The following is a 24536-nucleotide window of genomic DNA, read 5'->3' as shown; positions in this document are numbered from 1 at the left end:
TTGTAAAGAGGCAGGGCTGGGGTAGGTTGCTGTTGTGTGATGTCCGGTGGAGGGGGCTACTTCTGTTGTTACTCCAGTGTGGAGGCCCTTGATGCCCATGCTTGCTCTTAGCTGGCTTGGTATTGGTGTTACTGTCGTGATCCTGACTGTCCTCTAAAGGTTGTTCTGAGGTACAGACGCAAACCCGGTGGTTGGCTACCTCTGGGCCTGACTAAAACCGGTCCAAGGGGATCTCCGCCGGCTGGGGCCGGGTCCGACTCTCTCCGGTTGCTGCGGTTCTGCTGTCGCACTTGTGTTCTCTGTGCACCAAATGCGCAACTGCCTCAGCGGCTTCAGTCTGCATGTTTGAGCTACAGAAGTGCCTGGTTGTGCCCACGTGTTTCATGTGGTGCGTCTGTCTTTTGGAGTCTCCCAGCCCCTTCTCTTCCCTCACACTCTCCACCTGGCTCCTGGCTGGCTTCTCTCTCTCTCTCACAGAAGGGCTGGGCATCTGACAATTAAAATATTTGAGATATTTGACATGAAACCCCCCCCCCCCCAATGTCATATCCTTCTGCAATTTATTCTGGATAAATTGATCGAAACCCGTGTTGCTCGTTCAGGTCGTGGGAGTTGCCTGTAAGCCGTCCTGCGTTTTATTTCGTCGTGTTTTACAGAGTGTCGGAGTGATGTTATAAGCCAGTTTCCTCCCCCACCCCCTCATCTTTTGTGTGCATAGTGTTCATGTGAGAGTGGGGTCAGTGTGCTGCTGTCTGTGGCTGGTGTTGTCATCCCCAGGGGGCTGCTGAAAGCCTCCAGCCTCGCTGCTGCTTCCCTGTAATGAAATGCTGCTTCTCAAAGATGTTTATTAAATATTTAAAGAAGACTGCTGCTCTCAGCCCCTCTTAAGAAAGGCCTTGTGTCAGCTGGGGCTCTGTTTGACTCTGTTGTGCTACCATAAGACATTAGTCAAGACCCCCCCCCCTCCCCACCTTCCTCCCTGTTTCTTTGTGACTCTAATTACCTGCAGTATTTACATTCCTTGTCCAGCTACAGGTGAGCAGTTCTAATAAAATCTGCACCTGCTTGCCCGTTCACAGAAAACCACAGCATAATGGTCTTTCTGTCAGGCAGGTTGTGACAAGATCATGGGTTGAAATCCCAGGTGAAAGACTGCATTACCTTTGAGCAAGGTACTTCACTTAAATTGCTCCAGTACAATACCAAGCTGTATAACATGAATGCTGTTGCTGATAAGAGCATCAGCCCAAATAAATGTTTATTTTAAACACTTTAATTACATTTGTGGTATTGGTATCCTTATGCCTGGCCAGTACTTCTGAGAGCTGTGATGCTTTACAAGAACAGCAATTAATTCATTAAAAGCAAATAACATCTGGTAGCACTTGTCAGTTTTTTTTCATCTTTCAAACTCTGAACAGCATGTTCCCTTCTGTGTTATTCTGGTTGTCACGGGTTCAAGTTCCCTGGGCTGCTCTGGTGTCGTCTTCATGCCTCTCCATTGTCTGATATCCTGCACAAGGGTAGCTCCAAATTGTAGCTCTGCCTGGTGGGGGCCTCCTGGACTTTCGCATGCAGGCCTGCCCAGCGCAGAGATACCACTCTCTCCTCTGCCAGTGAGGACTAAGAGGAAGTCAAGCATGAGTCACTTGTCTTACAACACAAGTAAGCAAACAGATCTCAGAAAGCCATCACCTTCTGTTCTGGGTTGGCTTTTGTAAAGTGGTTTTTAAACAACACACAATGGTAAACATCTAAAATGAGTGTCGGGGGTCGTGTAATCGGTGCATGTGTGTGGGGTGTGTTGACTGTCTCAGGGTGGTTTTATAACAGGCTTTTCCTAAATATTCAGGCCTCACTGGTAAATGGTGTTGAGCTGTGCTCTCACAATGCTTTTCGCTCTTGAATAAGTCTGAAACCTTCTGTATCTCAACCTAGTATTGAAACCTTTCAATCTCAAGTATTGAAAATGTCAGCTGTACTGTGTGATTAAGCAGCTCTTTGTTCCATATTTATGACCTCTTATCTCGAGGGGATACAGAGTTTAGATTTCTGTGGGAGTCTCCAGGGGTTTCCCCTGTTGCCTGGTGAGGACAGGAGACCTGATGGTTTGAACTCGGCCTCAGGGAACAGCAGTGCAGGGTTTGGCCTCTCCCTGTGTGCACTGTGCGGCTTGCCCACAGGCCAGTTTACATACGCAGTAAATCCATTCCTAGTTCAGCGGGTTGACTAGCTAGTTGAGAGGAGTCCTTTGTGCAGACTGCTACACCAAGCATGTATTTGCCGAAAGGTCAGATTGAGTCTCCATCGATATTAAGAACTAAGTGTTTTTTATTGCCTGATTCTATCGCGTTCCTTGCACTAAACTAAGATACGATTGTCAGGCCGATGCAGGCTGGGGTCAGTCAGTGCTCATTTCAAGGGTTAACAGCCAGGTTGTTGAGCCCGGGTTCTCGGCACTTGAGTCTTTAAGAACTAGCTATCAAATTGGTTGGTCTTTTGCCACTTTTTTTTTAAATTCTGCTTCTTTTTGAAGAAAGCACGTTGTGTGCCGTAATTAGTGTCAGATAAGGTAACTTCCTTAATTCTCCCAGGTGAGGAAGGCTGCCTCTCAAAATGAGACCTGCTTAAGCCCCTCTGATTTATTATTTGGTTTTGTTTATTTGTGTTTTGATAACTCTTAAGGTACTCAGATGAAAGTCTCCACCTATTCAAGAAATGTATTCCTTACTGCTTATTTTCAGTCCTGTAGTTACACATGGGTTGTATGGTTGGAGCAGAACAAGTATGCCTTCAGGTGATTGGCGTTATGCTGTGGTACACGGTGGAAAGATGGGCAGTATTTATAAATAACCATTGCTGAGTCTGGTTTAAATGATCATGCTCTTCTGAGCTATTGGTCTTCATCAGGTTAGAACTGTCAAAGGCAGACTGAATTGTAAGAAGTGTGGGGTTTACTCGCACAAATTAAGTGCTTAAAAGCATGAATGAAGAAACTGGCCAGATGCCCTTTGCATCAAGATTTGGACAGTTCTGGATTATAAGAGCTTCATGTTCATGTTCCAGCGAGGCAGACTAGTGTTTTTCCCTTGTTACTGTGAATTCATTTGCATATAATGTCAATTTCAGTTTGGAGTACTTCATAGAACTTGAGATATCAGTGGGAGTCGTGCCTCTCTATGCAAAATTTATTTCCAGGTTCCTGCCTGGACTTGTGGATGGGGATAGTTGAAGATTTTCTTTCAATAAATCGAAGCTAGATCAGAAATGCAAAGTATTTATTGGAGAGGAAATGATGCTATTGTTTATACGCTTGTCAGTATTGTATCCAGGAAGTCTCGTGTGTAATTGGCTCGTACATTACAACTGACATCTGCAAAAGGATTGAACTGTTGTCTCTTCGCATTTGGCGGTGCAGCATTTTACATCAAAAGCTGTTCTGTGTGCAGTGAAGTCTTGCACTTGTGTTCTGTTACAGGGGGGAGGATAGCAGGTCGACAGTGAAGCTCAGTTTGAAAGTAGGCAGCTAACGGAACAGGTGATTTGGAACTCATGAGGTGCTCAATTATAAAGTCAACAATTGGTGCATATGCAGGGGTTTTGTGTCTCCCCCCCAGAGTTCCTCTGTTTCGAGAGAGCCTGTGTGCTGGAATTCAAAATATTTATCATGCTTCTGATTGTGAGGTGGCGGTGATGTGGGGAGCGTCTCTTCATGTCGATGGCGGTGCTTGGGGTGAGCGTTTCAACACGGCAGATCCTTCTGCCTTTGTGTCCCCCTCTGTGGAGGAGGGGTGGGGGGGACACGTCATGCTGGGGCGCAGGTCACAGTGGACGCTGGCATTGTTGGTCACCCACAAACCCCCCGCCTGCCACAAGGGCACCGTTCCCTCACGCTGTGGGTCCGGTGGCTTTCCCATCCCCAAGAGCCTTTTCTCACCCAGCTGCAAACCAGCAGATCGGGATCAGAGGCTCGTGTTAAAGCTCGGAGACGATAACGTCGGCTCTGTTTTTTTTCCTTATTTAATCTTTAACTTGCTTGGAAAATTTGAAAACAGTCACCCCCGTCAAACGATAACGGCCTCTCTGCTCAAGACGTGGTATCTGGAGAGAGTTTTTCCACTCATAAAAGCTGCGTGTTATCAGGACTGAGTGGTATTGCACATTGTTTTGAGTACATGCAGTACTCTGGTTACTCACTGGAGGGACACACGTGTGAGTCATGCTGTCCCCACCTCTTGTCCTGAACTTTCCACACAGTGTGGGCTGCAGGAGCCTGCTTCCGGAGGTCCTCTCTGCCGTTCAGCGGGTTTTCCAGCTGGCCGTCTCAGTCGCTGACTCAGTAACGCCCACCCCGTCCTGCTGCGGGCTGTCACGGGGGGCCCCCTCGGCCCCTGAGGGTACCTCGTCAGGGCACAGCCGCACCCCCACGGAATCTGGGAGCACTGCTGCTCTCGCCCTGTCCGCACTTTTTGTGGAAAACCACTCCGGCCCACTGCGGAGCCTCTGCTGCTCCGGCGTCGGTGATCTCGCGGCCGGCGGCAGACTTGCAGTCCGCGGTGCCGTCGTCGCCACCTCGCACCTGCACAGCGGTCAGCCCTGCTCACCTGCTCTCTCGCTTGTGAGCGTGGCGTTAGGCCACCTGTTCTATTTCTCCTGCCAGTCAAATGTGACCTCGCGTCTGGTTCTCTCCCTGAAGCTTCTCCTTGTCCACGAATTAAGTAAGATTTATTATGGTAAAAAAACAACCAGAGACTTGCCAAAAACGTGTTTTAGAACAATCCATCCTGTTGTGGTTTGCGTTGCGTCCAGTGTAAGAATGCTTCTTAGATACACATTTCAAAGGTCAGTTTGCTTTTAGCATGCTTCCGTTGTCTCCGAGAGGCTTTAGTTGTCCATTTATTTATGCTGTGAGTCACTTTAAATTAACCAGGGCTGTGAAAAAGGTTCAAGCATAACTGACTCGAACCGGATTCTTGCCGACGCCGGTGCGCGCCAGTCTGAGTGTTCGGTGCAGGACAGTCTTAACCACCTCACCCCTCCCCACCCCGTCGTGCTGGAAACAGGTGATATTTCCTGCATCGCTCTGGGCGGTTCTGAAGGCTCCGGAGGAGCCAGACTCCTTGATCTAACCTACTTTCTGAAGAGCATTTCCACTGCTCAGGGACTCTAAAATAGCACATCCAGCCTGATTAAAGGTGGTGCCAGTATTTTAGCACAGGGTAGTCCGAAGCTAGATCGGCTGCTTTTGGCTTCCTGTCACAGATTATGAGGGCTAAGAACAGTTTTGAACATCCTTTGCATCTTGAGGATTTAAATCCACTCCCAATTAAAACGCGCTAACCAAAGAGGGGTGCTACAAAAGGACAGGAGGACATTTTGTGTAGCTTTCTTTCCGCATATGGTTGCAGATATCTCACTGACCCTGGAATTGCCTTCCAGCTATTTGTTGGAACTTTCCAGGAAATCATTTTGAATGAAGTGGTAAGATAAAAGCAAGTTGGCAGTGCAGACTGAGGTGTTCAAGGGTTGTGGGGGTGGGGTGATGAAGGCCACCATCTCCAGGGGGAGGAGGGGATGTGGGTGGTTCTCTCTGTCTTGCTGGCTGGGACTTTTAACAAGTTCGGCAGCTTTGAGGATCTCCCAAAGCCCCATGGTAAAAGTTTCAAGTCGCTTGTTTTTCTACAACGAAGTGTGCAGGCTTGTGAATGCAGAGAAGGGGCTGGTGCAAGTGTCTTAAATTGTGTGAAGCTTCTAGGTCAGAGTAGGGCGATTCCTTCCTTCTCCATCCCTTATCTGAAACTCTCAGAAAACAGCAGCGGGTCCTCCTCATTCCCCTGAAGAGAGTGATTCTCAGCTGGCTTTCGGGTCGTCTTGTTCTTTCAGTCGCAGAGCTCCGCAGGGTGCCGCAGTAGGAATCTCCTGAATGAAGGAAAGAAACACAACAGGAGGAGCTGGTTGGAACTAAAGGATATTGACAATGCGCTCTTTGGTATTAAGACTATGGTTATGTAAACGGCACCATTAATTTAGTTATAAATTATTCAATGAAGAAACGTATCCTTCTGAAACTGACTCTGGTCTGTGCTACTGTATTGTTTTCCAAACTAATGCAGTTTGCTGCTTCAGCTCAGAGGTGGCCCCAGGGTGTCTTCTGTGATGGTGAAGTTACTTGCTCGCTAGCTGGACTGCAGGCACCAAGGCAGTGAGTGAGCGGGTGCAGGGATGCTGTACTCTGCATGCCTTCACCTCAGGTGCCAAAGACTGCATGTGAGTCAGCAGCCTTCAGGCTGATGTGTCCCTTTGTGAGCTGTGGGGGTTTTACCCAAAATGCCTTTTCGTTGGCTGTTAGGTTTACAAGCGTCTGTGGGCTCGGTTAACGAGAAGTGACTGATCAGTAAGTGGCAGTCATGCTGGATGGGCTCTGTTGGAGAAGATTGTTGTGTGAGCTACGCGGGAGCACTGTTTTCCACTTTTGTTAATGTTTTTTTTTTCTGCAAAACACTTAAGGTATTCATTTTAAGGTAATGTAGTGTTTCTTTTCTTCGGAATAGCATTCCTGTTGTCTTAACAGAGAACAAACTGCTGGAATCTTTTGCTTCTTGATATTTTAAATGGCAGCGGTTACGAAATTACTCATTTTGGTCTTGGTTCTCTTTCATGCTGTAGTCAGAACGAGGAGCAGTCTCTGATGTGAGTCTGTAGGTTAATAGAAAAAGGAAGCAACTCTGTGGTGCCTATTAACCGTGCAATTATTGGATGTTAGCCTGATATTGGAAGCCAGGCTGCCTCATGCAAGGATTTTGTTTCAGATTTCTGGTGTCCATGAGGCAGAAGAACGGGGCAAGGATTTATAAAACACATCTTTGTCCCAAAAGGCAGGTTTCGGCTTGGTCTTTTTTCCTCTCTAGCTCCTCCTGCTCCCCTCCAGCATCCATCTGAAGCTCTGAGTTGCCCAACAGTTGGCACAGTTCTCGTCATCCTGCCCTCTGGGAATGTCCTGTGACTTGACCTTGCAGGAGGGGAGGGCAAGGGTTGGTTTGGTTCCCTTTGCTCGGGCGGAGTTGGTTACTTATAACTTTGCACTCGTCTGACAGGGGTCACAAGCAGGGCTGCCCTTTGCGTCATCGGTGGCCTAAGGGCTACATGCGTTTTATTTTAAATTCTTCCTTTAAAAAAGGAAAGAGGCTGCTCTGTGAAACGTTTTGCTCTTTTCCTACGTGGTCATTTACACAAGGAAACTGAATTACAAAAAAAACTCCTTTCGGAAGACGTGGGGATTGTTGCTTGATTGTTTTTTTGCTGTTGCACAAGTGACTGTTCGGCTTTTTGTTGTTACTCATTTTGACGCTTCCTTGGTGTCAAGTGTGCGTGATGGGTCTCCATGTGTTAGATTAGGGGGTTTGGCGGTGTCCTGCGCTGCAGTGGTTCCCGATGGAGGTCCTTTCACGGGCTGTCCCAGTGGCCCACGGGTGTCTTCATGCTGGAGACCCTCGCTTGAAGAGGAACAAACACGAGGCTACGGATCTTGTTAATTGTGTTGTAGTTCCCCGGTCCCATCCAGCAGTAAGTAAAGTTGAATGTTGATTTTTTTTTTCCCAATCGCATGGCTAGGCAGTGCACCCATAGAATGTTTTCCTTGAAATATTTTATTTCATTATACGGTCATCTTTCACATTCTCTGCCTTAGGCAAATGGAGGTCGCTGACTTTCTCTGCATCCTTCCCAACCCAGAGCAGTTAGACTTTAAAAGAGCAAAATGGACGACCAAGTTCGAACGTTTGGAAACTTCTATCCACCTGTTATCGGAAAGCTGGTCCTTCTTGGCAAGTGTTGCAGTGATGGGTCTTGGGCTGTCACTCGGTCTGCTCGTTTTCATCCCATTTGAGCTCTGAATCTGTGGTGACCGACTCTGCAGGACAATCAGCTAGCTTGTTTACATTTGTCAGTCCAGCGTGTCAACGACACCCTACTTCAAAGGTACTGTTTCCGCAGCTTTGCTGGCAGTTATTTCTTACCAAACAGCTCTTGCGATTTGATCTGTTTCTCGTAAACGGACACAGGTGGCAGCGACAAAAGCTCTTCCTTTTGTAGAGTTTTTGTAGTCTTCCTTTTGACTGGTTACATCTCAGGCAGCTTTGAAACTCAGAAATGATACAGGGTTGATACGAATTACAAATCCCACTTGATCATTTTAAGGCCTTTCAGTGTGAAAGCAGATTTTTAGAATATTTCTCAGGTAGAACATTAACATCAATTAGCCTGTGATTAGGCAATTGGCTGGTACAAAAATGACAAGATGGTGTTCTTACAGGGACCAGTGTACCAGGGTTGAGAACTAGTGTCCTATCTAGTGAGATTAGGGTTCAAAGCTGAACTAAATGAGAATGGTACATTACGTGCAGAGCCGTGTACACACGACACACACACACCAGTTTTGAGATGCAAGTTAAGCCTCATAAGCATTTGGGAGACCATAAAAACTCCACACCAGGGAGCCCAGGACTCAAAAGGTATGAGACCACATTACTGATCTCCAGCTGGTTTTGTGTAGTTTTTGTCCTGTGTGTACTTTGAGATAGAGGGAGGGACTCTGAAACCTCTGTCTTGGGACCCCATTGTGGGATGAACACGGGTTTTGTACACTGCGGTTTTTGGATCAAACCAGTCTTGAAAGCCCTGCGTGCTCTAATTCTTGACCTTGTGTTTGATCTTATAGTCCACTAGTGCAGTTATCGCAGTATGATGCGTGAGGCATCTTGTGTTTAATTTGTTTTGCTTAATGACACTGGTAGCAGTGTCGTGCTGTTGTCCTCCTGCACTCGGCAGTTCTGAAGAAGTGCTGGAGATGATGGAATAGGAGAGAGAGATTGCCATCTTGTTTGCAGGGTGAAGTGTCCAGGTTAGGCTGTGAAGCTAGCAGTACACGAAGCAGTCCATGCTTGTAGGGAGAAAATGGTGCGTTCGTTCTTGCTGTTAATAAGCAGTTTTAATTACAGGTAGCTGAACAATCGGAATGCTGTCACCACAAATTGCATTGGAATGTCGAAAGACTGGAATAAAATCCACTTTTCTGAGAGATGGCTGTCTGTACTGATGCTTATTCTGCTTGGGTTTCTGTTTTTTTCCATCGAACAAAACGTTTGGTGACAGCTTAGTTGTGTTTTTGCACTAAACTAGCCTCGCATTCGTGAAAGATCTTCCATAGTTTTCTTCGTTTTTGACGATAGTTTGCAAACATTGGGAGGGCAAGTTCTCAGCAGTGTTGAGCACTTCTGTCCTGCTTGTATCACACACTACTGCAGATGTCTCTGCTCTGTTTGATGCAGTTTCTCTATTGTCCACTACTGACAAAAGCTAGGTTTGGCGCTTTTTAATGAAGTAATGTAACTACCTGTAACCAATATAAGGCTTTATCTGAGTAAAAGTTGAGTGAAGGGCTTTAAAAGGAATGAGCAGGTGCTGGTTTGTATTTTCCAGACTCGCTTCACTTTCTTTTGGGTATTTTAACTATCCAGGAGAGTGAAGCCCATGAAAAAGCTCCTTTCAGCTTTTAATAAAAAGCAGGATGACCTGCTGATAATCTTATGGAGTGGAGTGTGGCAGGTATACCTGGGGTAGTACATCCAGGCTGCAATGCAAGATCCTTGCAGCATATCGGACTGGCCTGGTACCAGCTCGTGTGGTCCGAGTGGCTTTGAGTTTTTGTTTATGATTTTTAGGCATTAAAACATATATGAAAAGGCTGCTCTTTGTTTACAAACAAGCAGTGCTTCATTGGTTAAATGATGCAGAGTAAACTTTAAGCATGTAGCTTGCCAGGTGTCTTGTCTGAAGAGTAGGAGTGAGTATGCCTTGCAAGCTCCTTGCCTTCCCTCCTCGTGTAGGCATCGTGTGTGATGTCCTAGAGGAGCCCAGAGGCACAGCGGTCTGACCTGAAGGAGCTGCTCTATGTGAGGTTCAGGTGCTCCATCCTCCAGTGAGACCCAGGCTGTGCTTCTCCTGACAGGCCTGGGAGCTGGGAGAGGACATTTTAAGACACTGACAAAAAATCTAACGGTGGAAAAAATTGAATTCTTAAAAATCATAATGGCTACAAGAAATCGGTTATAGTTTTCCATTGATTTGAAAGGTTAAGATTTCCGTGATACTGAAGTCATACCTTTGCACTTGCAGTTTTTTTTCTTCCTCTGCATTTGCATAACCAGCCCCTGCAGCCTGGCCTCTGGACTTCAGCTCTGCCATGCAAACAGGTTCCTCCACTGCACAGTTAGAAAGTATTTCCTGTGATCTGTCTTAACTGTTTCGCAGCAGCTAGAGGTGCGCAGGCCTGCCTGGGTCTCCTGGAATGCTTTGAAGGCGCAGCGGTCTCTGCAAGCGAGCCTGTCATAGAGGTGGAATTTATTTGAATTTTCTTCCAGTGGTGCAAAGTCGGCCTTTGGAAAGCCAGGGGATTTAAGTTCCTCCAACACCTTTGGCAGAAGTGCTGTTTTAGCTTGTGTTTTTTATGGGAAACCCAGGTCTTGCTTGCTTGAAACCCTCAGATGCAAAGAGTTGGCAGTTTAGTTTCCAGCAGGTGCCTGCGATCGTGTTGCGTTGGTGACAAAAATCTGGATCGACCATAGAGAGGAGATGGCCGGACCAGTGCTGGACTATAGTTCGAATTGCATTTGTTTCTTGTTCCTGGGACTCTAGATGACTTATTCCTTATGCACCAGGTTTTATACTGCCTTAAACGCAAAGCCCTTCCTGATCCACTTGATTTTCTGCGTTTTAAAGATGCAGAGAAGGTGTTACACCTGGTATCTTGCCGATCTCTTCACGTGCAGCTCTCGTACTGCCTGTTGGAAAGAGTCACAGGTGATGGAGCGCAGTGTGCTGGAAGTGTTTTTATTGGTGCACATTGTACTCTGTTCCTCTAGTCAGGGGCTTTGCTTTGAAATGGTAGGTCATGGGTCCAGGGTGACTTTCTTCTGGATAGTAGGATTTATCCTCCTGCATGTGACATGATTCATAAGGCCACTTTCAAGTGTACAGTACAGACTCCTAGCTGTTCTGGTGCTGGGAATTCCCCTCAAACCCGATAGCTCTGCAGTTTGGGGATACGCTCTCACATGGCTCATTCAGTAGTCCAGTTCCTATGCAGGTTTTGTTTCTTTAAACTTTGATAGCATTTGGTTATGGGATCATCACGAGTCTTTTAATTAAATGATGCACTTGTTAAATAAACTGCTGGAGGTCTGATAATGTAAATTCTAACATGTTGTGTGTGGGGGAGCCGAAAGTGAACTTTGCCGTATGCTTTCGGGTTTATAATTGGACAGCTATGGCTTATCTTTCAAGATAAGTCTTTTAAATGACTATTTCTGTGAAGGGAGTTGAATCAAGGTGATAGTAATGTGTGAGAAATATGCGGGGGAGGGCTTAAGTATTTGGTTACTGAGGGATTACTTTTTCAGATGCATTTGGTTAATGTTTTTTTTTGTAAAGCTGGATGGTAGTGTGCTGTTCATCAGTAGGGACCAACGCTTGTCTGAAAATAAGATCCCGTAGGATTCTGTGAGATTGGATTGTGTAGCAAATTGACCGTTTAAATTTTTTTGTTCTAAGATGTCTGATTTCATTCTAATGAAATTAGTTATAATCCATTCTGGGTGTCTACGGCCCTTTCTCTGATCATCTGCGGTTGTCGAGTCTTCGTGTTGTCCGATATCGGTGGCTGCCTCCTCCCAGGTTATTGCCAGAGATGGTTTGGGGAGCAGAGGTGCAGGAGTGGGAGCAGAATGAGACGCCAGATCGCTGGCGCATGGGCAGGGCCAGACCAGGAAAGACACCAATGCGGAGAGCGTAAGTGCTTGTGAGGTTTCGCATATAAATAGTGCAGGGGCCAGAGGTTCTCAAGCCTCCACCTCTGATTATAACTAATTAGTTGAGAAGCTAAATATTCTGTATTATTTCAGATCCTTAAGTTATAATAACTCCTTACAGTTGTCCTGCTTTTCTGGACAAGCGCTTAACAGGTAATGGGGACTCCCCTCCTTCACCACCAGTGTGCAGCCCCACCTGGAGGATGCGACAGCAGCCGAACTTGCACCAGTGCGCTCGCCACACACCAGCTTCCAGTGGGGAGGAGAACGGAGTGATGAAGCCAGTTCAGAGAGGGGGATTATGAGGTGACTGTGACCAGGGGGAAATGTGGTCAGGACACCGGTTGAAACATACCTGGGACGGGAGCTGCCCAAGATGAATGCAGTTTTTTTTAGATTATTCCATACAGCCCATAACCATAAGCCACCCGATGTAATGGATGCCAGAAGTGAAGACATTTTTCAAAGTATTATGTTAATGTTGCAAAAGCGCTGAAGCCCGGCTCGCGTGGCACTGCGTTCTTGGAGCTGTCAGAGTGTTCGTTCCTCTTTGTGAGGCAGTGTAGCGGCTACTGTCAGGGGACGTATCGGGTTGCCCCGGCTGGTACCCACGAGTAACTGTACCGCTGGTCTCCCGGCCGGCGCGTCCGCCTGGGAGGAGAGGCGGAGCTCTGGTGCCATTTCCAGAAAATGTCATCTGCGCTCGGGGTGGCGGTCTCCCGATTCCGGCACCTAGGAACAAATGAGCTGCCTCTGCTCTGTCTCCTGCCCTGGCGCTGTTTTGAAATCTCATACTTCTGACCTTTCCCGGGTCACATTATATTCCTTTATGGGATGGGGGGGGGGGGGAGAAGGGCCAAGTGTTGCTGTCGGCGTGAGGCCCCGAGCACTGGCACATCGCTGAGCCTGCCTCTCGGATTTGGGATTGGTTCTGGTCTTGTGTTCACCTGGGTTTCCTCCGGGCACTCCAATTTCCTGCCACGGTCCAAAGGCGTACTGGGGGGACAGTTGGGTTCTAGGGAAATTGGACCTGGTGGACGTGTGTTTATTTGTGTGTGTGTCCTGTCACGGAACTGGCATGCTGTCCAGGGTATGTCCTGCCGACATACCCTGGACGTATGGGCCCGTATGGGCGGGTAGGCTATCGCGGCCCTGCTTTGGATCAGTTAAAAGTTGACCTGTTAGCAGGGCTGCACCTTTCTTGTGCCTGTTCTCTTTCCTTAGAGGGATTACTCTATATAACCCAGTTAGGGAAATTCTCACACTGATCAGTCATTTTGTACAATCGCTTGATTTTCTAGTAGAAGCAGACGCAGTCGAAGAGTTTTTCTGAGAGCAGTCTTGTCTTTTAAGGTTTTTAAGAAGATTACATGGAATTTGTTTTCAATAGGTCAGATTTTATGACTCCCTGTAAGACATGACAGTTTTTATGCTTGTATAAATTAGAGCAAAGCAGTAAGCAATAACTCCTTTTTATACAAACTTAATTTTGTCATTTACATCCCCGAATGCTTCATTGTGGATCTCTGCCTTAGTCCTGTTCTTGCCTTTCAGAAAAGTGCATTTTCCAGACAAAGTAATCAGACAAAAGGGCGAAAAAAATGGCAAGTTTTTCAAGATGTTCGCGTCTAGACATGGGGAAAGAGGTTGTTTGCTGAGGGTTGTGAAACCAGCTTGGAGTCCCCTTCTTAGTATTTGTATTTTTAGCACTGTTGATATAGTGTATCAGTGACGAAAGGAGGATTTTATTTAAAGATATATTAAATCATTTTTCTTTATTTAGAGTCTAACTACACTACATGAACATGTTGGTAACTTTGGGACATTTTTACTTTCATAAGTTCAAATCCTAACAGCGAGGAAGACTTATTTTTTATTCATAAAAAGTGCTGAGGACATAGTAATTCTAAATCTAAATAAGCCTCATTTATGTACTTTTCATAACTGATGTTCATCACTGCTGTCTGGTACTTTTCAACAAGATTTCAGAAGATCGTTCATTAAGAAACATTTTAATTTAATTCGCATCTCCAGATAGGTGAACAATAATGGCAGATGACATTTCTGTATGTAGGTGCTTGAAGAAAGATAAGTATGTTTTTATCATTTGTTTGGGTTAATGTCTTCTCTAGCGGTGCAGTGCACAGTCGCTCCTCCTCTGGATCATTTGTAAAGGAAAGGTGTTCCTTACAAAGATGTGTTGAGTTAAAGGTTAGTGGAAACCTTCTACAACCCCCTTTTCTCTTTACCCCTGGGGGATCATTCATGGGTGACTCAGTCGCAGTGTCTCTGTCGCATGAAAGCCCAGCATCCGGATTGTGGAAATTGCCAGCTCACTTGGAAAAAGAGAGCGCATCTGACACTGGGTAACGGGAAGTCTGCATTGCCCAAGACTCGCTGGCTTCAAGGGGTACGAGGTGAACCGTGTGAAACACTTGTAGTCTTGGTCTGTTGTGTCATTTGTGTTTTTATTTCCCTGAGTGCTAGAACACAAGTGATTGTAGCCTTCACTTGTGGGGATGCTGCAATGGTGTAGTATTAATCTAGCTGCAGTTTCTATGCACAGGGTTTTAAAAGGATTTTAGTCTTAATTTGGTTTAAAAGCAGTGGGACGTCCATTGCTAATTTCATGGTCAGTGTTTGCATCGATCCAAAACTTGGAAGCACTGTTCACCCTCTGATCTGAAGTAGTCTATAGCACTCCTACACTAGCATTTATATCCATTTAATAATTGTTTTTTGAATGTGCATGTTTTAAGCAGGAACATAAAGCAAGTTTCTTAGGCCTGTGTTCAGTTTGAAATGGAGAACAGAGGAACCTTGCTAGAAAGTGTTGAACTTACCAGGAAGCCGTTTTTGACAGATGTGAATTCCAGTGTATGAGCTGTGATGGAAACCTGCTGAGATTTCTTGATACAGCTCAAACTCTTCTGAGCTCACATCCACTCTTGCCACATTAAAAACTCACACCTGAAGTGTTCTTCAGTTTCATATGCGGTGTGCAGGGCAGGCCTGCTCAACATCCAACCTTTCTAGGCCACTGTGCTCCAGTACTTCTGTACAACCAGCACTTAATTGTTACACTGATCCTGCTGATTTATCCATTAAATATTTAACAAGCTGGCTGTAGCAGGCTATGGAGAAGGTGGGGAAAGGTCATCAAGATGAGTAGAACAATGATCCTCATTGCTCTGGATCCTGCAGGCTTTACAAGAAACCCAATATGCAGTAATTTAAACATTTGGAACGTGTTGTACCTATGTTTGTAATGAGTTCAGTGAGCCATAAAGGTCTTGGGTAGAGAATGGTTATTGGAAGATGACCAATGGTATTGGCCTGCCTCGTTTATCACTTTACAAAGACTCGTAACAAGATGATGGTTTTTGATCAGTTTAGGTTGTAATTTCTTCTGTAGACCTGGAAGGCTGCAGGTCAGCTTAGTGTTCATTCCGAGCTTTTCAAACCAGGAGATGCACGAGTGTAAGCCCCTGCTGTACTCTCGCTGTCAGTGAACAGCCCTGGCAGAGACAGGTTCGTGCTGCTTGAGAGCGTTTCCTGCGAAGCCTCACGCGTGGCTCTTGGGCGCCAGCGCTCGTAGAGGGTGTGTGTGCTCCAGTTAGCCGAGCCACAGCTCTGCCTGCGAGCAGCTGGGCAGCGAGTGTTGACGTTGTGTGGTCTGGGAGCTTCACATGCACGCTGGTGCAGGGCCTGGAGACAGGAGCACCTGTCTCTGCTCCTGTGGGCTGCCATGTCCCCTCGAGAACGTTCGCAGCTAGATGGGGTTTCTGGGTTGCTCTTTTTTTTTTCTTCTTCTTTTGCATGTGGTCTTTCTGGTTTGTGATGTAGCATTTGCAGAGTTCTGTACCCAAGCACTGTAACTTCAGATGTCATCTGTCAGTGAAATTTGCATGAGTTCCTGGCAAAGGGGAAGAGGTCTGGCTTTTACAGAAACTCCAGCGATGGTGCAGTGAGATAGTGAGCTGTAAGTAACACACAGAGGCAGCGACCTATGCAGGTCTGTACAGCGCTATTTGCTACGCCTGTTGATCTAAATAAAACTGCAGTTGCATAGAATCAATATAAAATGAACCCTACAGAAAGTGTCAAAGGTGTGGTGGTAGGGAGGAAAAATTGTGAAATGCTCCACATATTGCAAATTAATTTAGCTTTTATTTTACTTCATTTCTTTTCACTTTAATTTGTGGGGTCGGGATTTTTAAAATTTAAGATTCCATAAATTTTGCTATCACAGTGCATGCATGTCTGTTGGTTATATATTTTAATAATGTGCAAGATTAAAATACTGTTTCTTAAGTTATATGCTTTGCTTTCCAGACAGCTCTTTAAGCAGTTCTTAAGTAGTGCTGCCATGTTGGCCCTATTTTTGTCGATCCCGTGAATTCCGTTTTTTATTGATTGGTTAGTAATTAGTCAGGTCTTAAAATAGCTGCTACTTTTAAAGCTGTGCATTGGATCTCATCCAAAGCACAACTGGAACTGAAGTGCAGGTTCTTGTTGGGCTTCTGCCACTGCAGACGTGCTTTTGAACATAAGGGCCGGGGCTCTTTGAAGTCTTGCCTCTGTGTAATCTGCACCCTTGTGACCAGTTTCCACACTGATGCCGTTTTAGAGAGTTTTGGTCCCAGCAGGCTTCCGGAGCCAGGATGCATTCTAACAGAACCTCCTCTCTGAGCAAAACAACTCGGCCTGTTCAGTGCGTGGTGTTTGAGGATTTCAAAAAGTGAGAGGAGAAATTTTTCAGTTTTTACGCCAGTGAAAACAAACTTTATTTGATAGTTCACATGACCAGGGAGGCCCTTATTATTATTATTGTTTGAATGGAGTTTTGTAAGCCTTTGCTTGCAGTGCTGACTAGTATACTTTTCAAACAGTCAAAATGGATTCCAGCCCCCGGTGTCTCCTGTTCAAGAGCATTGTGGTGACAAGTGAAAGGACACAGGCATGCTTTGGTGAGAAGGCGCCTAGTGGAGGACTTGCAGTGTTCTGATTTAGTCACACCTCGGGAGTATTGAGTTTCAGTGTACTCCAGAAATGTTTGGTGCTATAGGTTTACCTGCTGCAAGGGACCAGGCTGGTGTGTCATGGGACAGTCGTGCACTTCGAAGCTGACTCGAGTGATGCAAGGGGACCACAGGTTAATCAGTAAATCTGCTCCTGCTTGCGAAACCTCGAGATAGTACGGAAGATTTTAGGATCTTTTTAAAAGAAACACGGCTGACTCTCCGAAAAATCCCAGTTCTTGAAGCATGTGAATGCTTTGCACTACCTGACCTGCCCTCTCCCCCATCTCTGTTTTTCTGCAGTGTTTCTGTGTTGATTTGGTCCGCACATTTATGGCGTTTCTGAGCGTCAGCGGAGACTTCTGCCAGGCACAGCACCTCGCCTTCGCGGACAAGTGAACCGTCGGTTGTCCTTGCCGAGACTACGCCGCCCGGAAGCCCCCGTAGACGCCCTTGGACGCCAGCAAGCTGGGACTAAACTGCTGCTGTTACCAGCCCTGGGGGGACCTTCGTAGTCGTTGGCTCACGCCCTGTACCGTCACAGGCTGAACTGTCTTCTGACTCCACCCCCTCTCTCTAAACCTCCAATCAGACCACCTCTCCTGAATGGGGTAATCTGTTGCAATTGTCTGATTGGATGACTGAAGGATAGTCCCTCCCCCCTTTTCTTTTTCGGGGGCATTGTGGACTTGACACCCCTAATTGCCCTCCCCCTGTTTCCTCTCTCCACATCCTGTTGCCTCCCCCCCCTTTTATTTAAGTTTTGTAATTTAATTTTTATATATATATATATTTCTACTTGGCACATTTGCCGGTAAAGAAAAAAAGTCCTCGCTGACATCTGAGCCAAAGTCCACTTTTTTTAAGTTTAATTGCAATTTTTTAGACCTTTTTTTGGCGTAGTCTTTTCTTTACTTGCCAACATGAACCGTCCTGCCCCCGTCGAGATCACCTATGAAAGCATGAGGTTTCTAATAACCCACAATCCCACCAACACCACTCTGAACAAGTTCACAGAGGTAAGTCCCAGTGCACTGTTATCAAGTCATATTCAGACTTAATGGTTGAGGTGTCCTAAATTTGAGAGCCATGAGTCAGTGTTTTATGTACACCTTGGATGTGACTCTTTGTTCATCCTCACTGTTGTAAGATACCCCCACATTTTTCTTTTGAGGCCTTGAGGTCCATTATAATAATACCTTACACTTATTTACATTTTTCTGGACACTCCACTCAAAGCGCTTTACAGGTAATGGGGATCCCCTCCAGCACCACCAGTGTGCAGCCCCACCTGGATGATGCAACGGCAACTATAGTACACCAGTACGCTCCCCACGCACCAGCTCTCAGGGGGGAGAACAGAAGAAACCAGTTCAGAGATGGGGATTAGAAAGTCATGACTGGTAAAGGGCAGGGGGACGTTTGGCCAGGGTGCTGGGGTAACACTGCTCTTTTCAAGAAACGCCCTGGGATTTTTAATGACCACAGAGAGGCCAGGACCTCGGTTTTACGTCTCATCCGAAGGACAGCTTTTTATATATTAGTGTACATAACTAATAACATTCTATATGGTGTCCCTGTCACTATATTGGGGCATTAGGGCCCACATCGACCGCAGGGTGAGCACCCCCTAATGGCCCCACTAACACCTCTTCCAGCGACAGCCTGTTTTTCCCAGGTCTCCCATCCAGGTACTGGGCAGGCTCAGACCTGCTGAGCTTCAGCTTCAGCTGCTGGCAAATATACAGTACATAGTGTGTATATAGAGTTTATAAAGCAGCTTTTGTGGCGTGATGCTCACTGCCTTAGTGGTTATTTAAGACCCGACTTTCAAGATAGTGAGTGGTTTTCTTGAAACATGTCTAAGGTTTAAGATCAAGAATTGTGATATTCATTGCTCTTCCATGCTATGCCAAGTACTTTGTGCCCAGTTGCAAAATGGCTTTTGCCCAACTCTGCAATGTCTTGGATTTAGATTGAGTCCCATATCCCTTGCAGATCCTTATTTTGTGCACGACTGCAAGAGATGAAAGTCTCCTTATTTGGTGGGTCAGGCCCTGTTGCGTTCAGCGGTCTGGCAGCCTGTCACCCCTTTCGTGTGGTCTCATGATGGCGTTTCTGAGAATGGTTTCTCACGAGGCTGTGATGACTGGTTCTCTGCTTTCTCGGCTTCTCAGGAGCTAAAGAAGTACGGAGTCCACACGCTGGTCCGCGTCTGCGATGCCACTTACGACAAAGCGCCAGTGGAGAAGGAAGGGATTCAAGTCTTGGTAAGAGACCTTTCTGTTGCTCATTGGCATGTGATTCTGAAGTTTCCGTTCATGAACTGCTCAGATGAACTTTCTAATGTAATACAGGTGGACCTTCAGAGTGGTCAGCATACGGTTTGCATACGCATATTTATTTTGCGCCTTGGCATCTATGTGAGAAGGCGGTGACCAGATAAGTTTGCGGTATACCTCGATCACACTATGCTTAACATGTAACTGCCTCAGTCTGGGGTTTTGTTCATAAGACTTTCATACAGGAAACTACTGCCGTAAGTACTACTACTGCCAGTCAAGATTGCTCTGGAGACCTGTTGCACTGTGCAGAGCTCTGCTAGCTGATACTATGCTGATCCTTTTGTGCAGAATAGCAGTTATTAAGCCACGTGAAATACTGTAAGCTGCTTTAACATAGCTAATTTTATCTTCTTTTACGGTAAAAGAAATGAAGCCAGAAGGACTTTTTTTTTTCACAGAACCGATTTAGGGTGAATTTGAGGAACTGTGGCAGTGACCACTCACTCTGGACTGCAGCAATTTTGTGAAGTCAGCACCTTGACGGAAGTGTTCTGCTTCTGTTGCAGCATCAGATTTTTAACATTCCTCTGCGTTTTCGGTTTGTGGCAATTCTTTTCATCTGCCGGAATATTGGCTGTTCATTAAGCATGTACAGCAGTGCGTATGAAAGGGCATGGGTGCTGTTTGTATAAGGACTCTAGAGCTGTTTGCAGGAGGGGCTTTTGGTAATTGTGGAAAGTATACTGAAATGCTGGCAAGGTACAGTACCTTGTCCCTTACTAACCATTCAAAAGATGAACAGACCCCCTAGCAAGTTTAACTTTTGGCTGATTTGAGTTTCTCCCACGTTGGTTAGGGGACACATTTATAAATATGTGATTCAGGGTATTTTAGCTGCTGTCTTAGATGGTGTTAACAAGGGAATTCCCGTCATCTGTCCAGGAACTATCATGCAGAATATGAGGCTGACGGCAGACAAAGGGTCCTCTGTTCCTCTTGTTCGCGGATGCCTTTGCTTTAGCTAACCTCCAGCAAAGCTGCAGCTGACAGCCCTGCCTGACGCCTGCAGTTTTCGGGACTCCTCGTCTCTAACGGGGAGTAATCCATGGCCTGCCGGTCTCCTCAAAGCCGATTCCCAGATCCTGATGCAGCTGTCCGTGCTAAATATAAGTTGGGACTTTGCTGGCTGGGCTGTGCCCCAGTGTTCTGTGACTGTGTGGGGAGGAGTACCTGGGTTACTACAGTTTGGATTAGGACACGTCGCACTGAGGAACATGAAAGGCTTCCTTAGGCTCTTTCTTGAAAGGGCCCAGTGGAGTAGGAGGCTGATGGCGTCTCAGACATTATGCTGTTTCCAAAGCATGTTAGGTGTGTATTTTTAGATGTTGCATTTAGCTTTTGTCTTCCGATGGTGAGTGACCTAGACTCGCCTTTCAGGAGAGCCGGGATATGTGTGCAGCCAGCGTTACGTGTGCTCAACATTACAGAAGCTGCCTTCTGTCTTCTGGTCTTCACTGAAGCTGGGGAATAGCTAAAGCTGAATCCACCTCAAACTGGACAGCAATGACAAATAGAACAAAGTAATGGCCTACTCCCCGCTGGGTACACACGCAAAAATCCCTCCTTGCCAGTCTGCTTGTGCACAGCACACCTTGCTTTTATTGTTGCATTAGCTGGGATTAAATCAAACTGCTGATATACCCACCAGTATCAGCCATGTCACATGCGATTGGAAGGTAAATGAGACTTCAGATTTAACCTCGGCCCATGTTGTATAGTGTGACTCATGTTGTTGTTTCAAGACTGTTCATGGCTTTAGAAATAGTCTCTCTCTGTGTTCTCATAATTTGACGACATTACCATCTAGTTGGAAGCTGCAGCTGTTTTATTTCTGTCATGAAGACGTGGCCGAGTCTGTACGCTAAATTAAACACTTGGTGCCTTTCTTCTCGTCCGGTCTTCCAGGTCACTGTTCCTTTGTGTTCATCTCCATCTCTCCCATTGATCATCTTTCTCCACTTACAACCCTGTCCTCTGTCCAAAGAGCAGCTCCACTCAAATCAATTTTCCATCAGATTTTACAGTAACTCATGTTTTCACCTGCCCCTCTCTTGCGCTGAGTGATTATGGAAAAAGATATTTGAGCAGCTGCTAATGTAATGATAGTCTTTCATCTTTGGTATTAAATTGTTTATGTGCACGGCTGAGGTCTAGAGGATTAGCAAAGACTCCTGACCATTTTCCAAGAGTGCTTACCGTGAGCCCAGCAAGGATTAATCTAAAAATATATATAAAAAGCAATAGTGCCTGTGCTTTATTACTAGGTGACAAGTCGGTGTTAATGCTTTGAAAATAAAAATGAAATCTGTGATTCTAAATCCACCTCTGATCTCTCCCACTTGACATGAGCCCCACTTTTTCACTTTGCATGCCTGTTGTTTCTCCATGACCAGATCGTGTGATTTGCCTTAAAAAAAAAAACTTTTAAGTATAACAGTTTTGTGATCATTGTTTGCGAGGAGGATGCCCTTTTACCAATCTGCTTGGAGCTCGAGTTCAGCTTAGTGAGGACCAGACGATTATTTATGCCCTGATATATAAAACCATTGAATTGAAAGAGGGTGTACTTTCTCTTTCATATGACTAACTTTTTAAATATTATAGAACAAAACACACATGATCTGTTTTTGGTATTCATAATCATAAGAATTTAATTGATCCTCATCGGGTAAAGTGGTTAAAATTTGCATATTGCTATATACAGCACATCCTAAGCATGTTCATCGGTGTGTGTATGGATGCTCAGTTTCGTGTACTCATTAGTGGAATGTATAACATTTCCATTAAGGTCTTGCAAATTGATCTTTAAACAGGTGGATGAAGTCTGGACGTTAAGCAATCCACAGCAGTGCAGGGTGGAAGACAACCAGCCTTCCCTGACAGAAAAGCCCTTTTGACCTGTCTTAAGTCCCATCAGAGAAACTCGATGGACTCACAAGTTCCACCAGGCTAGAAGCCCAGATTCCAAGTCCCTCTGCCTTTACATATTGTTGTAGTATTAGGAATGAATGAGTTATTTATCAATGTTATTTTTGTGTCTGATACAAGAATACAAGCACTTGTTTTCATGAAAACAAAATTCAGGCCACAAAGGTTTTACAGGGGTCGTGGAACACAGTGGGTTTCTGTGTGCTCCCCCTGGTGTTGAGCTGAGGGCTGTACACTAAAAGAAGGCTGCAGCAGTGCTGTGCAAGTGAATTTCTGAAAGTAAAGGACTTGATGCCAGCAGAGGTAAATTGAGAAGCCTTTTTCTGTTACATCTTGTAGTGCTTAAATTTAGAAAGGTTCTTTGTATTGGCTTTAGGTGTTTTTCCAAAAACACAGCTGTATGTAGTCTTAAAGGTTGTTTTTTTTGCCTTTATTGTCAGCTGAACATCAGCAGCTTCTGCTGTCTCTCCTTGTCTGAATCTTTTCCAGATCGTCTCCCCTTGTTCGTGGAGCAGGGAAGTCGATTCTTACCAAGTTGAATTGATTCAACCATTTCAGTAACTGGGTCAGGCAAGACCTGAACCCCCATTAGCCCCCCCCACCCCCCACCCCACCATGTGCCTGCAGTGAATCTGATCCTCCCTTACTGAAAGGGACTGAGGTAGTCTTTGTCCAGGAACCGGAGTGAATCAGAGCAGGGGGCTGAGTGAATCTCTCTGGCTGTCGAACCTGAGGTGTCTGAGGTGCTCTAGATATCTGTAGGCGTTCTCCCAGTCAATGTATCAGACTTTCACAGACCCCTTTTCATTCTGTCCTTCTTTGAAACATTCGTACAGAATGCCTTGGTCAAGGTTTTCTGTTACGAGTCGAGTTTGGATTCGTGTAATGCAGAGGAACCTCTGCGACATTCATTTAGCGGTATGACTGTGGCTAAAAGAAAAGGGTTATGAAAGCTGAGAACAAAGCATGGCTGTCTTCCCACAAGTCAATGCTTTGCTTTTTGTAGGAGTCAATGCACCATTCTGGAATTTTACCACTTCATCAGGTATAGATAAACCTAGCTCAGTGTTTGAATGCTTTCCTTGTATCATCATCACAGTTTGGGTTTCTGCCAAGAAATACCCGTGTTTCCTGGGTGTGAGGAAGGCGGGCATGTGGTCCCGTCATAAACAGCAGGGGACCAGATGGATTTTTTTTTTTAATGTGCTGCTGTTGTGGAGTATGTACAGATTTAAAGCCTATAGACTACATAGTTGTAGTGGTTTTGATCTGCAAAATCGCACTTCAGATTTTATCCTCCTTTTTCAATCTGACATCTAAGAAGCGCAGTGTAAACGCAGGTGTTGGTGGTGTGTTCCAGGTGAGTGGTGAGGGGTTTGGGGACTGTGCGCGTGGGCTGGAGCAGTCTGGGAGGTTCCAGCAGAGCATCAGGTGTCCACTCTGCTTTCTCTGCGGTCTGCGGACGTGAGTGGAGAAGCTCTGTCCAGAGGGCAGGCAGGCACTGTGTGGGAAGAAAGGCTCATCCACGGCTCAGCTGGAGTCCAGGCCTTTCAGCAGCAGAAGGAACTGGATGTCGCTGAGAGGAGGCTTTTCTCCCCGCTCTTCGGGAAGCAGAGCTTTGCCCTTTGTCAGATGAACACTGACGTGACTTATACCCTTTCTTCTGCAGTCATCTGTTAAAATATTTTAATGTTTGATGTGACGTGTGGTAATAGTTACATTTGTTTTTTAATGAAAATTAGGAAAAGCTCACAATGTTTGGACATAAGTTACATTCATTAGTTTTTTTTTCCCCTTTCCCAAATATGGTCAGTATATAGCTGCACACTTCCCATTCGTGTAAGTCCGCGGGAGTGCGAGGTGTATTCCCGTGGATACCGGGATCCACAGGAATACAGCATCCAAGTCCAGCATTGTGTGGGAATCCCGATTGGCTGGACTTGGGCCACTTCCACGTGGAGATCTGTGTGTTTGAGCAGTCTTAAAACGCAAGCAGACACAGGCCAGTCTTCAGGGATGATCCCCCACCCCAGGTCATAGCTTTGAAACCCCCCAAGTGTAGAAAGTTACCTCCTCACTCCACGCCCCAGACAGGAGATGTCATCTGTATGTCACTCCCCTGGCTGCAGGCACGGCCTTCACCTTCAGGACTCTCAGTAACTTCTATTGCTTAGTTGCGGTGTTGCAATTTTCCTGGAGATGGCATTGGTTTCTGGGGGGTACTCCCAAGTATCTGTGGCTCTTTGCCCTTATCACATTCTGAAGAAAAATAGTTTGAATTTCAGTGGAAGTTAAGCTCTGCCACATGAGGAATGTATAAGCTTGAATGTTGTTTGAATTCATTTAATGGGATAAATTAACTTTCTGTGCTTCAATAA

The 24536-nt window shown here is 45.8% G+C and overlaps 1 protein-coding gene across 1 annotated transcript in view; it reads left to right on the top strand.

Annotated features, from left to right (window-relative positions):
• ptp4a2b (protein tyrosine phosphatase 4A2b) overlaps nucleotides 1-24536 on the top strand; it is a 34283-nt gene that overhangs the window by 2192 nt on the left and 7555 nt on the right. Inside the window, exons 2-3 of the mRNA XM_088602470.1 lie at nucleotides 17189-17904; nucleotides 19063-19155. Coding sequence (XP_088458596.1) covers nucleotides 17809-17904; nucleotides 19063-19155 — 189 coding nt within the window. The 5' untranslated portion in view covers nucleotides 17189-17808. The remainder of the gene's footprint in view (nucleotides 1-17188; nucleotides 17905-19062; nucleotides 19156-24536) is intronic.

The sequence above is a fragment of the Lepisosteus platostomus genome, chromosome 13, assembly GCF_059453375.1.
Source record: "Lepisosteus platostomus isolate fLepPlt1 chromosome 13, fLepPlt1.hap1, whole genome shotgun sequence".
NCBI classification, from domain to species: domain Eukaryota; kingdom Metazoa; phylum Chordata; class Actinopteri; order Semionotiformes; family Lepisosteidae; genus Lepisosteus; species Lepisosteus platostomus.
The sequence above is the reverse complement of the archived record's forward strand: the minus strand, read 5'-3'. Positions and strand labels throughout refer to the sequence as shown.